At 32.9% G+C, this 14,535-nt stretch overlaps 1 protein-coding gene across 1 annotated transcript; it reads left to right on the top strand.

The window, feature by feature from the left end:
- Positions 1–1,354: 1,354 nt before the first annotated feature.
- On the top strand, positions 1,355–10,932 carry LOC114192638. The gene is made up of 11 exons (XM_028082415.1): positions 1,355–2,029; positions 2,164–2,428; positions 3,074–3,233; positions 3,916–4,636; positions 4,749–5,178; positions 5,292–5,473; positions 6,156–6,315; positions 6,440–6,667; positions 6,752–7,102; positions 10,132–10,233; positions 10,348–10,932. The coding sequence occupies exons 1-11, from the start codon at positions 1,533–1,535 to the stop codon at positions 10,582–10,584; spliced, it is 3,333 nt and encodes a 1,110-aa protein (XP_027938216.1). The 5' UTR covers positions 1,355–1,532; the 3' UTR covers positions 10,585–10,932.
- The last annotated feature ends 3,603 nt before the right edge of the window (positions 10,933–14,535 follow it).

The raw sequence follows: 14,535 nt of genomic DNA, 5'->3' as shown, positions 1-14,535 counted from the left end.
AATTTTGCTAAAAAATTGAGATGTTACAAATTCCATGATTTTTAAAATTTATTAATTTACCATATCACGTAATAGTATATATTTTTAACTTATCAATTTTAGGTATATTTTTGGTAAATTTTATATTTTTTCGTTTGACTATTTTGTTTTTAAATTTAACTATTCTTTCAAACTAAAATATTTATTATAATAAAAAACGTTATTTACAATAAAATTAAAAATCATCTACAATAACTTTGCAACAGTTATTTAAATTACTAAAAAATTGGAGTGTTACAAATTCCATGATTTTTAAAAATTACTAATTTACCATATCACGTAATAGTATATATTTTTAACTTATCAATTTTACGTATATTTTTTTGTAAATTTTATATTTTTCGTTTGACTATTTTTTTTTTAAATTAACTATTCTTTCAAACTAAAATATTTATCTATAATAAAAACTTTATTTACAATCAAATTAAATATCATCTATAATAAATTTGCAAAATTTATTTAAATTACTAAAGAATTAGGGTTTACAAATTCCATAATTTTTAAAAATTATTAATTTACCATATCACGTAATAGTATATATTTTTAGCTTATCAATTTTACGTATATTCTTTTGTAAATTTTATATTTTTCGTTTGACTATTTTTTTTTTAAAATTAACTATTCTTTCAAACTAAAATATTTATCTATAATAAAAAACGTTATTTACAATAAAATTAAAAATCATCTACAATAAATTTGCTAAAATATTGAGATGTTACAAATTCCATGATTTTTAAAATTTATTAATTTACCATATCACGTAATAGTATATATTTTTAACTTATCAATTTTTCTTATATTTTTTTTGTAAATTTTATATTTTTCGTTTGACTATTTTTTTTTAAATTAACTATTATTTCAAACAAAAATATTTATCTATAATAAAAAACGTTATTTACAATAAAATTAAAAATCATCTACAATAAATTTGCAAAATTTATTTAAATTTACTTTTATAATAATAATAATAATATAATTATTTGCATTATCATAGAAGAAATACACATTTTCACTAATCTTTATAAATTTAATAATATCTTATTTTAACAATCTACTTTTTGTTTTCATCACAAAAGGTGAACGCATACTAGCGTACTTATCACGAGCAGTAACCAAAAGACTCTTAAATACTAACAAATTTGGTTTGAAGAGACGAAGTTTAGTATCATCAATCCAATCTAGAACAAATTTGGTGTTTTAGAAAGTGTTCTGAGAGATAATTGAGATGATGTTTTTCCTGTCTCTTTTTTTTTTGTTCTTGGAATTCACCCCGCAGCCTCTTTTGACTGTGACCCCCACAACCTAGTAATTAGTGCCGAAAACGGGGCTATTATCGTAAACCCTCCTTAACGCCGCGTTTGGCAATCAGCATATCGAACGGCGACTAGCCCCAAATATTCAAATACATCGCAAACACTGCCTCTAGAATCTAGGGTTTTCTTTCCCTCTTTCATTCTCCACTCCTAATTTGCGAACCTCGACGGATTCAGCCAATGCAGCTTCTTCACTCCGACGAACCCGCGTCTGAGCGGCGCGAGTCGCCGGAGAAGCCCGAGTGTTCTTGCACTTTCTCCGATTCTCTGGACTCCGAAACCGACGACAGCGCGGCTGTCGACGTCACCGGGAAGAGCGTGGAGTTTCCGGAGGCGGAGAACGCCGAGGACTCCGCGGAGAGCCTTTACGTGTACAAGAACATCTACAGTCTTATTCCGAAGTCGGTTTCGCGCCTAGCGCGATTGCGAACGCTTAAGTTCTTCGGAAATGAGATTAACCTGTTCGCGCCCGAGGTTGGGAACTTGACGGCGTTGGAGTGCCTGCAGATGAAGATTTCCTCCCCGGGGATCGGAGGCTTGCCGTTGCACTCGCTCCATGGTTTGAAGGAACTCGAACTCTCCAAAGGACCTCCCAGAACGTCTGCTTTTCCGATTTTGACAGAGATTTCTGGTCTCCAGTGTTTGACCAAGCTTTCCATTTGTCATTTCTCCATAAGGTTAGCGTTCTTTCCTCTGTCATTTAATTTGTCTGAATTATATTTTTTAACACAATTGTTGTTTAAGATTACAAATAATGTGGCTTGTGGGTCATTAAGATTATGAGTATGTGTGTGTTTTGAAACTACTATAGATACCTTCCTGCGGAAATTGGATGCCTGAAAAAACTGGAGTATCTTGATCTTTCTTTTAATAAAATGAAGACGTTGCCAGTGGAGATTAGTTACTTGAGTGGCTTGATATCCATGAAAGTTGCGAATAATAAGTTGATGGAACTGCCGTCAGCTATTTCTTCTCTGTCAAGACTGGAGAGTTTGGACCTGTCAAATAATAAGTTGACTTCGTTAGGGTCCCTTGAACTTGCCTCCATGCATAGTCTTAAGAAGTTAAATCTTCAGGTACCTAGTTATGATTTGTTGCCATTTTTCTTTCCAGCCTGTGTTATTCTTGGATGTGAATTTCGCTGGTTCTTTTAACTTGCTGAAGTTAAATTTGTTTACCCCCTAAACACTCACACTATAAAAGTATATTCTACTATGTTGATGCGTTGCTTGGATTTTTTGGCTGTTTATGATAGTTGTTTTAAGTTGCTGGTAGTCCACAAGTCTACACTTTTATTTTGGACTTTTGGTTTGTTAGATCAGCTTTGTGGTCTAAAATATTTGTCTATCTGAAAAATATTACCATCAGTGCGTCCCCTTTATGGCTGATTGTGTGTCCCAGTGTCTGATATACAATTTTTTCCTGTTTCCTTTGCTTGAAAGTGTTTAATATGCATTTAATTTGGTGGCATCTGACAGTGTTTTACATGGAGGGACCGCATTGAAGGTGCCTTTGTGCATCCAAGGTATTAATTTTGTAGCTGTAGCTTGCATATGAAACAAACGACAATGAATCTGGGTGTTAATGGGAGTTCAGATTTTTTATCTAGGTTCTTTAATACTTCTGTGTGTCATTAAGTTCTAACTGTATAATTTAGTATTGGATTTTAAAAAAAACAATTCACATGCTTAACCTGTTTTTATGTGTATTTATTGTTCAAGTACAACAAGCTGCTCGGGACTTTTCAAATTCCTTCATGGATATGTTGTAATATGGAGGGAAATGATGAAGCTAGAAGCAAAGATGATTGTGGCAGCTCTTCTGTTGAAATGGATCTCAATGAAAGCAACTTTCAGGAAAACGACGAAACCCTTTCTGACGGTGAGACCTATAATGAATACCCATCTTTGGTTTTCTTGGTCACATTTACTGTATATTTGGTTGGAACTAAACATTAAAGAAGGGAAGAGCACGGAAGAGAGGTTACAGTTTCCAAAAAAATTCCTTAGTTTTGAAGAGAAGAATGTTGGAGAAATCTGTAAAAAACATGTGGGGCCCATGCAAAAAACATTTCCATGCCCAAGAGCTCTAGATGGGTTATTTTTTAATCAAGTATATAAAACAATGTAATCAACTATATTTTTATTATGACAAAATTTACTGTATAAATGTCTAAATAAAATTAGTATATACTTATATGCATAATCAATCATTTTAACCCATGATCGATAATATATGCACATACATATGTAACTGATCATCCACAATCTTATATAATCGGTCATGTAATAACATAATCAATTTTATATATAATCAAACATTGAATATATAAATCTTTATATTTATACAATAAGTTATTATTAATTTTTATTTCTTTTTTATCTCTACTCTATTTCTCTTCTACCAATTACATTTATTTTCATTCCATTTCTCTTACTTTTTTTTCTCACTCATGTACTTCCCCTCCATTTTCTCCCTTCCAAACCTAGCATCAGTGTTTGCGGTGTGAATGATTGTGTTTATGTATTAAGAGCCAAGTACTCTTCTATGATTTCTTTTGCAGGTCCTCAGCATATCTCATCAAGCATGCTAACAAGCTCCTCATCTAGTAGTAGATGTTTTGTATCCCGGAAGTCAGGTAAGCGGTGGAAAAGACGGTATTATTTACAGCAGAAGGCTCGTCAAGAGCGATTGAACAATAGTAGGAAGTGGAAAGCTGTTGATCATGACCAGTTATTGAGCAAGAAGATTCACAGAATTTCTGAACTAGTAAATCATGATAGTCTTGATTCTGAAACTCGTGCAGAAATTGTATCAGAGAATGGGAACCTGAATGATGATAAAAGAATATTTTCTGAACAAGCAATAAATGACAATGAAGTTGGTAATGTTAACAATGATGAAGTAATTATTGAGAAGCGCTTTTCTGAGGAAGATTGCTGCACTGCCGAAAGCGAAGATGAAAAGGATGCATGCTTGTGCTCCGTAGAGAACAAGCAAAGTGAACAGGATGAAGCATCTTGTTTAGAACTTTTAGAATGTGTTTCTAAATCAAAGAGACATTTAGACCGAGATCTTGATAATCCTAAACCGTGCAAGTCTAGAAAATCTATTAGTTCTTGTTCATCATTGTCTTGCAAGTACAGCAAGATCTCATTTTGTGGCATTGAAGATCATCTATCAGATGGATTTTATGATGCAGGACGAGATCGGCCATTTTTGCCTCTAGAGAGATATGAGCAAAATCAGTGTCTTGCTTCTCGTGAAGTCATCCTTTTAGACAGGTGTTTTTACTACTATTATTGTTATTAGTAGTAGTAGCAGAGTAATAGTAATGGTTGTATATTATACACTAGTTTTATTCCTAATGTGATTGGATTGTTTGTTATCTTTCAGAAAAAGAGATGAAGAGTTGGATGCTGTTTTGCTAGCTGCACAGGCATTGGTCCAGAATTTGAAGCAGTTAAATGGTTTTAACAGACATGGGAACCAGGATGTAGTTGATAACTTGCAGACAGCGTCACTGCTTGCACTCTTTGTATCAGATCATTTTGGTGGCAGTGATAGAGGTGCTATCATAGAACGGACACGGAAATCTGTGTCCGGTTCAAACTATAATAAACCTTTTTTTTGTACATGCTCGGTTGGAAGCAACACCAATATAAGGGCTTCCACCGAACCAGTTGTAAACACCATAGAAGATTTTACTCTTTCTAAGATATCAGAGAAATCTCTGGACTCTATTAAAAAAAGGCGAAATTCAATTATAGTTCCAATTGGCTCTTTGCAGTATGGTGTATGCAGACACAGAGCTCTGCTTTTCAAGGTGATTGTTGATACTATAACTGTATTATAGAATTGTGCACTCATTTTGTATTGTAGTTTTTTCAGTTTGTGCCTTATTTTTGATGTTCTAGTGCTTGATGATTTGTTTTACAGTATTTATGTGATCACATGGAGCCACCAATTCCTTGTGAGCTTGTCAGGGGTTACCTAGATTTTTCACCACATGCCTGGAATATTGTTCTGATTAAGAGGGGTGCCAAGTGGGTTCGGATGCTGATTGATGCTTGTCGACCTCTTGATATAAGAGAAGAGGAAAATACCGAATACTTTTGCAGGTATGTACCTCCTCTGAGTCAAAAGTGGATGTGGAACATTCTTCTCTCACTTGCGTTGGCTAGGCTACTTTAAGATTAATTTTGTGTGCTAGTTAATTTTATTATTGATTTCATGTTGAAATATAGCTTTTGATATCAGTTTTATTTCTGTTATAAGTTTTGTCATGTTAAATAATCACCAATCATTTGACATTTTTTAAATTAGATCTTGTATCATATTGTACCGTGTAAAGAATTTTGCTTATGGTTTGAAATTAGTAAACTAAAACAACCAGTAAGCTGGCTCCAATTTTAGTCCAAATATTTATGTAATATCTTTATGGCAACTAACCTTGTGCAAATTAAAGAATATGAATGAATATCATAGTTTTCTCCAAACTAAGCCTTAGGGAATAGGTAATGTGTCCAAACATACTTTTGTAAGTCAGCATCACGGAAGTTTTAAGATAATCTTTATGGAACTCTATCCTGTATGAAACTAAATGAATATTGGTGACTTTGTTTGAATATCATAGGTGATCAGCATTACATTTGCGATGATGAATACAATTTAGACCCAAGTGTGCATTCTTCTGGTTAATTAAAATTTCTTTAGAATTTGTTCATCATCTGAGAACTTTATTTAAATTTGACTTCTGTGAATTATAAGGGATTATGGGGAGTCTGATGATTTGAATTCCAGGTATATACCTCTTAATCGAACCACGATCCCTCTTTCTTCTAGAGGAATTCCAGGTTCTGATTATTCTTTTCCATCACTTACTGCATGTGATGAGCTTGAGACAAAAGCTTCAACTACTTTAATCAAATGCAAAATTGGATCAGTTGAGGCTGCAGCAAAGGTTTGTAGTTGAACATAATGGCCATGACTTGTTCTACTTGTTAGTTTATATTCTTGTTGCAGTTATTTGGATATAATATAAATATAATATGGTTGCTTCATACACATCTTGTGTGGCATTGTAGGTGCGTACTTTGGCAGATCAAGGGAGTTCGGCTGACAAAATTAAAAACTTTGAGTATAATTGTCTGGGAGAAATAAGAATTCTTGGTGCTTTAAAACACCCTTGCATAGTGGAAATGTATGGACACCAAATGTCATGTCAATGGTCTGTCTCAGCTGAGGGTAATCCTGAACACCGTGTGTTCAGATCTGCCATTTTTATGGAGTATGTGAAAGGGGGCTCTTTAAAAGTAAGATTTTCTATCATTTCTTTGTTATCATTGACACTTATTTGTTTTCTTTATTAAATTAAATTCACACTTATTTTTATGCAGAACTATCTGGAGAGGCTGTCAGAAACTGGAAAAACGTATGTTCCTGTGGAGTTGGCTTTGCATGTTGCCAAAGATGTCTCATGTGCTTTGTCAGAGCTGCACTCAAGGCACATAATTCATCGTGACATTAAAAGTGAAAATATTCTGCTTGATTTGGATAGGAAGAGAGACAATGGAGCGCCAACTGTAAAGCTCTGTGATTTTGATAGTGCAGTGCCACTAAGATCAACTTTACACGCATGTTGTATTGCTCATGTTGGAACACCTCCTCCCTGTGTATGTGTTGGAACACCTAGGTGGATGGCTCCAGAGGTTATGCGGACTATGTACAAAAAAAAATCTTATGGATTGGTGAGATCCTCCTACTGGTCAGCCATTTATTGAGTTTTTGAAGTATATGAACAGTATAAATTTTTTTATAACTGGCCATTTTCAGAAGTTTAACTATAGGTCCAGCTCCTTTGATTTTGAACCTCTCTGATTTTGGAAAAGGATATTCTGTTTATGTCAATGTGCTATCAATAAAATAATAGGAGGTAGTTCTCTATGATGCCAAATTCCCATCCCCTCTCTTCTTAAAGTTTTAGTAGGAAACTTCAAAGAGTCCCACCTAACAAACACTCCCTTGATTTTAAATTTGACTAGTTGTTTACTGTAATTTAGGTAAACTAGTATTCATATTAAAGTACATTGCAGAAGTTGGGTTATTTTAGTTGCTCTCTTACTATATGATGTTAAAAGAGACTATCAGATCAGAGACTAGATTAGTTGTTCAACAAGGATTTCGTCTTCATGTACAAGTATTATATTATTGACTGCATTATTGAAAGATACCTCAAAGAAAATCATGAATGTCTAACAATATTCTTGGCATAGATAACCACTTAAACAAACTGATGTTGATATTACATAATAAGAAAAGCTGTCTTCTGTTTTATTAGTTTCCTAAATTAGAGTGACAAGCTCCTAGGTGCTATCTATGCAAGATCTTGCATTTCATTGTCATCCTGGATGATCAAGTGCCTTATAGATAGTTTTAGGAACAATAGCAATGGGCAAAGAGAAAATATAATAAGAGTATAATGAGGATAGATGATGATAACTCAAAATTATAAATTTATGGATAGTCTTAGGAACAATAGTAGTTGAGCAAAAAAAAAAAAGGTAATGGAGGCGGAGTAGGATGAGTTAAAATTATGAATTCATGGATTGTTTTAGGAACAATAGTGGTGGACAGAGAAAACAAGAAAAGAGTATAATAGAGGCCTTAGAAATGTAAGTCTTAGAAATGGTCTCTAAGTGTAACTCAACCTTACAAAGATTAGATTTTTAATAAAGCTTGCTTAGCGTGCTCTAAACCAATACCTACTTAGCGATTTTGTCAACACGTCTGCATGTTGATTATTGAATATGACAAACTCAGTATTGAGTTTCTTGGATAATAACTTTTCTAGAATGAATTGATAGTTGATCTTTGTGTTTGGTCCTCTCATAGAATGCATGATTACAAGCATTGTGAGGAGTTGCTTAATTATCACAATTCATCTTCATTGTTGAATCTCACAAAAATCTAATTCTTGGAGGAACTGTTTTACTCACACAAGCTCACAAGAGAGAGTTGCTATTACCCTATACTGAGCTTCCATAGTTGATTAGGCAACTACATTTTGTTTCTTGTTTTTTCAAGAAATAACATCTTTTCAGGTGAAAACACAATATCTTGTAGTAAAGCGTATGTGCATAGGAAAACATGCTTAATCAACATCACAGTACCTAGAGATTTGGTTATTTCCTTTATCTTCATAAAGTATGCCTTGTTCTATAGCCTTTTTGAGGTATCTTATGATACATACAAGCGTTTCAATGATCAATACTGTAGGAGTCTACATGGACTGACTTACAACACCAACTACAAAAGGCAAATTTGGTCTTGTAATAGATGAATGAGTTTTCCAGCTGGTCTTGTATATCTGCTAGGATTAAAGAAAGCTTCACCCTATTCTGACATTAATATTTGAATTGGATCAAAAGGACTATCCACTGGTTTACTATCAATCATATTTGTATCTTTTAGGATCTCTAGAACGTACTTTCTTTCATACTTTCTTTGAGAAATTACGACACCTTCGTTTTATTGGAGTACTTCAATGCCCAAAAATTGTGGGACTTCCAAGATCCTTTGTCTAAAAATGATTGCATAAGCGTTCCTGTAGCTAAGAAATTAAAGCAGCATCAGTTCCTATAATGACCAAATCATCAACATATCCCCTATTAAGTATTTTCATTTTCCAAGGGATGTATGACTATAGAATATTGAATGATTTGCTTCATTGTGTTTCAAACCAAAAGTTTGAACAATGTGGTTGAACCTTACGAAGCAAGCACGTAAAAATTGCTTGAGACCATATTAAGAGTGACAATATACAAACTAGACCAGACTCTCTTTGAGCAACAAACCAAAGAGGTTGTCCAATGTAGATTTCTTTTTCTAGATTGTCATGAAGAAAAACATTTTTTATATCTCAAACTGATGAAAAGGCCAATGAAGAATTGTGGCCATGGCAGGAAAAGATGGACAATAGTCTTGGCCACTGAATTTCGGAGAATGATCAAAACTCAGTTAGAGTTGACTAAATTTATGTATTATGTTTTTATGAAAAAAGAGTGAGTACAACAAGTATATAAAGGTACACCTAAAAATTAACTTTATGACAGCTTAACAACAAAATGATAAACAACTATTTAACAAAACTAAATCATATTCTTAAAATGAACAATTAGTATTTAGGGATTCTATTATTGAACAAAAATTTATTCATGGAGAAAAAAACTATTTAGTTTTACATAATGTTTTAAGTTGTGTTTTACGGTATTGTGATGGGAACATTAAGAGTATTGTGTTCTGACGACTATCATTGTATGATACCATCTTTTGTGTTTTCCCTAGGAACTTGCGTGGGGCTAGACATATTTATCATACGAATTTTACTGAAAAATGTGTTATTGGATTTTCAGTTCGAATTTAGAATGTGTTCCTTAGGACAGCAAGTCAATAATTTGGATGCACACTTCGTGCAATTCATTATGTGGAAGAGATTACAATCGCATTGGGACAAAACATAAATTATGATAAATTATTTTATAGAACTATTGTTGGCAGTTGCCTTGGAAATTTTCTGTTTGTTTATGAAAATTGTGCTGATATACCCCTTCCTAGCAGGGACAAATTTGCTGTTCCATTTCCCCCTTTTGTTGTGGTTAGAGGTGCTAGTGCACATGTTGCTTCATGAGTTGAGAATAAATGTTTAGTGAACAAAATTGCTCAGCAACCAGAAATAGTATCTTGGGTTGTAATTTATATTTTCTTTATCTTGTGACAGGAAGCTGACATTTGGTCGTTTGGATGTTTGCTTTTGGAGATGCTTACTTTGCAAATTCCATATTCTGGGCTTTCTGATTCACACTTCCTTGATAGTCTGCAGGTGTGGTCATCATTTGTTCCCTTTTGGACTCCAATGGCTGTTATTGTACTGTCTGGTTTATGAGTAACTTCAACTTGCCTTTTTTAATAAATTTTACTACAATGGTCTATGCAGATGGGTAAACGACCACAGTTAACTGATGAGTTGGAGGCATTGAGTTCAATGAACGAACCCTCAATGATTCCATCCGGTGAAGAGATAGAAAAATCAGATGTTGAGGAAGACATGCTGAAATTCCTTGTTGATTTGTTTCACAAGTGCGTAGAAGAAAATCCTAACAAGCGTCCCACAGCTGAAGAAATCCATAAAATGCTGCTTGCACACACACACAAAGATCGATTACAAGTTTAATTTATAGGAAGTTTTAGATGGGTTACTCTGGTGGCCCTGTCCTAGCGAAATATATTATTATTACTTTTCTTCATTAAGTGTACTAGGGATTATCCAAGAATAATTTTGTTTCATGTAGTTTGTTGTTTTAGGTCTAAGTCTTCGGTGAGTTGTATCGTTTGTACATTTTCAAGGGGTGAGATCCATGCGGCTCTAATGTAGTCTGATTGAGATCTTTATATGGTAGCTAGATCTCTTTCGGATAGTGAACGTGGAGACGAACATGAGTTCCAACCATTCCTCAATTGTATCTTATTTTTATTGATGCCATTGAATTGTCGGATTAATTTATTGATTCCTTTGAAATTGTATACTGTCTTATAGGAGCCTATTATTTTTCCCTATTTTGGTACTATCAAGCTATGCGTGGGTTTCTTTTCCTTTAAATAATTTGATGGTACGACATTTGGAGGGTTGCATTATTGCTTCATCGGCTGTCTCGAACAACCGTTAATCCTATTTTCCTTAAATCAAGATCCGTATGCTGTAAAAATGCGGGGAAATGCAAAGAAGATGGAGTTGGCAAATCATTTTATCTCGGGCAAGTTGATGACAAAAAATGCTTGCTAAGTTGAGATTTAACAATAAATATAAATTTTATGGGTCTTCTTTTTTAAAATTGTACAGGTTCTAATATATTATAATTAACAGAAAGGTTACTGTATACTAATTCAGTTCGTTGATTTCAAAACGCTGGAGTATTTGAAATGAATTTGATTGGGTTTTGTTCTAATCCGTTTTCTTGGTTCCTTAGACTTGACCGGAGGCAGGAATGTGATAAATAAGCAACGACGTGGGCTATATTCTCTCGTGACAGACTAACTGGTTGTTTCCAGATAACGACAACGAATGATTATTACCTCTCTAAACTAATGTTTGAACCTATGTTGTATTTTTTTTACCTGGTTTCACATGCAGCATTTGGTGTCATAATAATAACCCATTAATTATTTACAAAAAGAACAAAAGTCGGCGTCCTTTTCCTCTCACTAATAAGAATGAGTTAGAGATAAGGAGAGTGAGAAAGAGGTGCATTGCATTGCAGAATGACACCCACCTCTGAACAGCTTGTACTCCAATTAGTTAAAATTGTTTAATGGGGGTTGCAGATGCTTCATCTCTCAGCTGCTCTTTATGTTCCCTTTTCTGTGACGGAAAAATTGAGTGGTCTTTGCATCCTTATACAAAGAGTGCATGCAGTAACCTGTAGCAGCAACTTTGGACCACCCTACTAACAAGATTCTTGTACTTATAGTTATATATCTCTCCCACATCTCCCATATCCTTAATAAAGACCAGAATCACTCCTCATTAAAAAATCATCCACCTATATCTATGTAGGGTTCTTAGGGAACGAAATCCCAAAACACTCCTCCATCTTTCCCAGTGGACTGTGGACAGAACACAACCGAAAGCTCGTTTATACGAGGGCCCTCTCAACACAACAACACTCACCAAGAATCCCATTTTGAAAAATCTAGGCATCGGTGTTTTTGTGACAGAAAATTGAATGAAAGCGAAGAATGGAAATATCTTTTTGGCTTTAGATGCTGCTAAGCTTGCTTTAGATGGGGTTGTGATGGTACCTATTGCTTTTCTTTTTCTGTCTCTATTTTTTCTACCTGCTGACTTGGTTGCCACTTTTGGTACATTGGCATAACTGAAGAGATTGAGACCCCAAATAACCAAATGGAACATGCTTTCTTCAAATCAAATGCGGACCACCTCCTCTGTCTTCGAGCCACCCTGTTTTATTGCAAGCTTCTCCCATATATACATTGTGGACCATGATGTTGAGACTTAATAGTAATTTTTCCATTATAGGCAACAATTACAATTTTGGCACAAAAATCTAACTTTCGTAACCCACCACTTTACTCGCACAATTAAATATATGCTCTCCTCTATGCCAACATTATATTCCCCCTTTTTTTTAAATATTTAATTATTTTCTATTCCTATTTCTACTATTTAAATCACACCACAGTCAACTTAACTTTTTCCCCCTCCAAACATTTTAAATGCTTCATCTATTGTTTTCTTGAAACGATAATATGGTACTCTCTTATTTCTCATACACATACACTAAATTATTATAAGTTTAAAGTTTAAAATTATCTTCAAGGTTATGATCTCATACACATCCACATTCTTAAACGTCAATAATCAAGTACTGAATAAACTAATTTATCTTATTATTATTATTATTATTAACTAAATTGACTGAACTTTAGTCCTGGTAATTCGTACAACCATGGTTAGAAAAGCATTGATCAAGCATAAAAAAAAAAAAGCATAGATCAGACATGCTCCATATTTAAAATAAAAAGCATAGCCATGCATCCTAAAGTTTAGCTTGGGATATGTGCAGGCCTAGCTTCACAGTATAATTCCTAGCTAGTGTGCCCCACCCAACGGGATATAACACCAAAAATAACGTAAACATTTGCAGATATATTTCCCGTTTTAGAAAAAAGAAGTGGGGATTAAGTTTTAAACAAAAGGGAATTAATTGGAAACATATGTAAAACATTCTAGATTTTTATCTGTATAATGTGCTGGAATTAAGTTTTAAATAATATTATTTTCATACAACATATATTAATTTAAAAATATAAAATATGCGTACAATTTTACGAATAATAAAATAATGGTAAAATCCTCAAATTAAAGAGGATTATAATATTATTCTTCAGAGGTTTAGAAGAAAGAAGGAGAGAGACAGTGAGTTCAACTTACTTCTAACAAAAATAAACAATTAACAATTATGGATAAAAAAAATATTTAAAACCTTAAATATACCTGGACTAAAAAAAAATTAAAAATAGGTTTTAATTTAACTTTTAAATTAATTATTATCAAAATCCACGAACTTATGGTATACAATAAGTTAAGGTATCAGTAGATATATGTTATTTTTCTTGACACGTATAGAAATTAAAAATTTTTTTTGTCGATATAATAACCAAATGACAATGCTTGATCCTATAAAAGTTATACGCATATTTAGTACTTGACTGTGTCTTGAATAAGAGGAGATGAAAAAAAAGGTACATCGAGGAAATAAAATAATTACGATGATATGATAATATAGAGGATGATATCAAACACATGTAAAATTGTATGAGGATTATATGCATAATGTTCAAACTTTTAATAATTGATTTCATAAAAAAATAATAATATGAAGTTAATTATTATCGCCAGAGTGAAAGATGCTATGTGACAATGGTGAATAATTTATAAAAGGATCTGACACTACAAAAATATTTAACAGAAAGTTTAAACATGTTTTGTATTTTTAAATATTCTGTTTTTAGAAATTTATTTATTTATTTAATATTCGTCCCCACTTTTTTTTCCTCGTTGTAACAATAATAGAAACAAAAGTAACTATACTATGAGAAAGTAAAAAGTAGACTAAGAAAAAACACCATATTTGCGACTAAGAGGATTTTACAAGGCATAAAAGAAAAACTAGTATATTTGCATAGACGTAAACATTACTTAACGTGCTGATTTCAAAAGGCAAACGTTACTTAAAGTGCTTATACAAAATGCTTTTGGTATATGAAAAGAATAATATTATTAAATTACTTTACTTAGTTATATAAAAGATTGATCTAAAAAAATGATTTTTTTTTGAAACTCTACGTATAAAAATATCATACGTGTCAATTAGATAATTATATTATTGAATACTTTCAATTTCACTAAATTATATATGTTTAAGCAAGGTCTAGCCTAATCCACGTAACTACTTGTTCTCTTAGTCTTCTATTTTTTTTTTTATCGCCAGAATCTTACTTAAGTAATAAATACATGTAAAAGATATTTTAATACTCAAATCAAGTCAGTTTATTATCGATATTTATAAGAATCGATGATAGCGACCATGTTAAATAAGTTCTA

This window comes from Vigna unguiculata, chromosome 7 (assembly GCF_004118075.2).
Source record: "Vigna unguiculata cultivar IT97K-499-35 chromosome 7, ASM411807v1, whole genome shotgun sequence".
In the NCBI taxonomy this organism is placed as follows: domain Eukaryota; kingdom Viridiplantae; phylum Streptophyta; class Magnoliopsida; order Fabales; family Fabaceae; genus Vigna; species Vigna unguiculata.
The sequence above is the reverse complement of the archived record's forward strand: the minus strand, read 5'-3'. Positions and strand labels throughout refer to the sequence as shown.

Bases quoted from the DNA above. Each gene is read 5' to 3' on its own strand.
- LOC114192638 (XM_028082415.1), top strand. From the start codon at position 1,533: ATGCAGCTTCTTCACTCCGACGAACCCGCGTCTGAGCGGCGCGAGTCG. The intron at 3,234-3,915 runs GTGAGACCTATA...TTTCTTTTGCAG, and splicing joins CGACGAAACCCTTTCTGACG to GTCCTCAGCATATCTCATCA. The intron at 7,103-10,131 runs GTGAGATCCTCC...ATCTTGTGACAG, and splicing joins AAAAAAAATCTTATGGATTG to GAAGCTGACATTTGGTCGTT.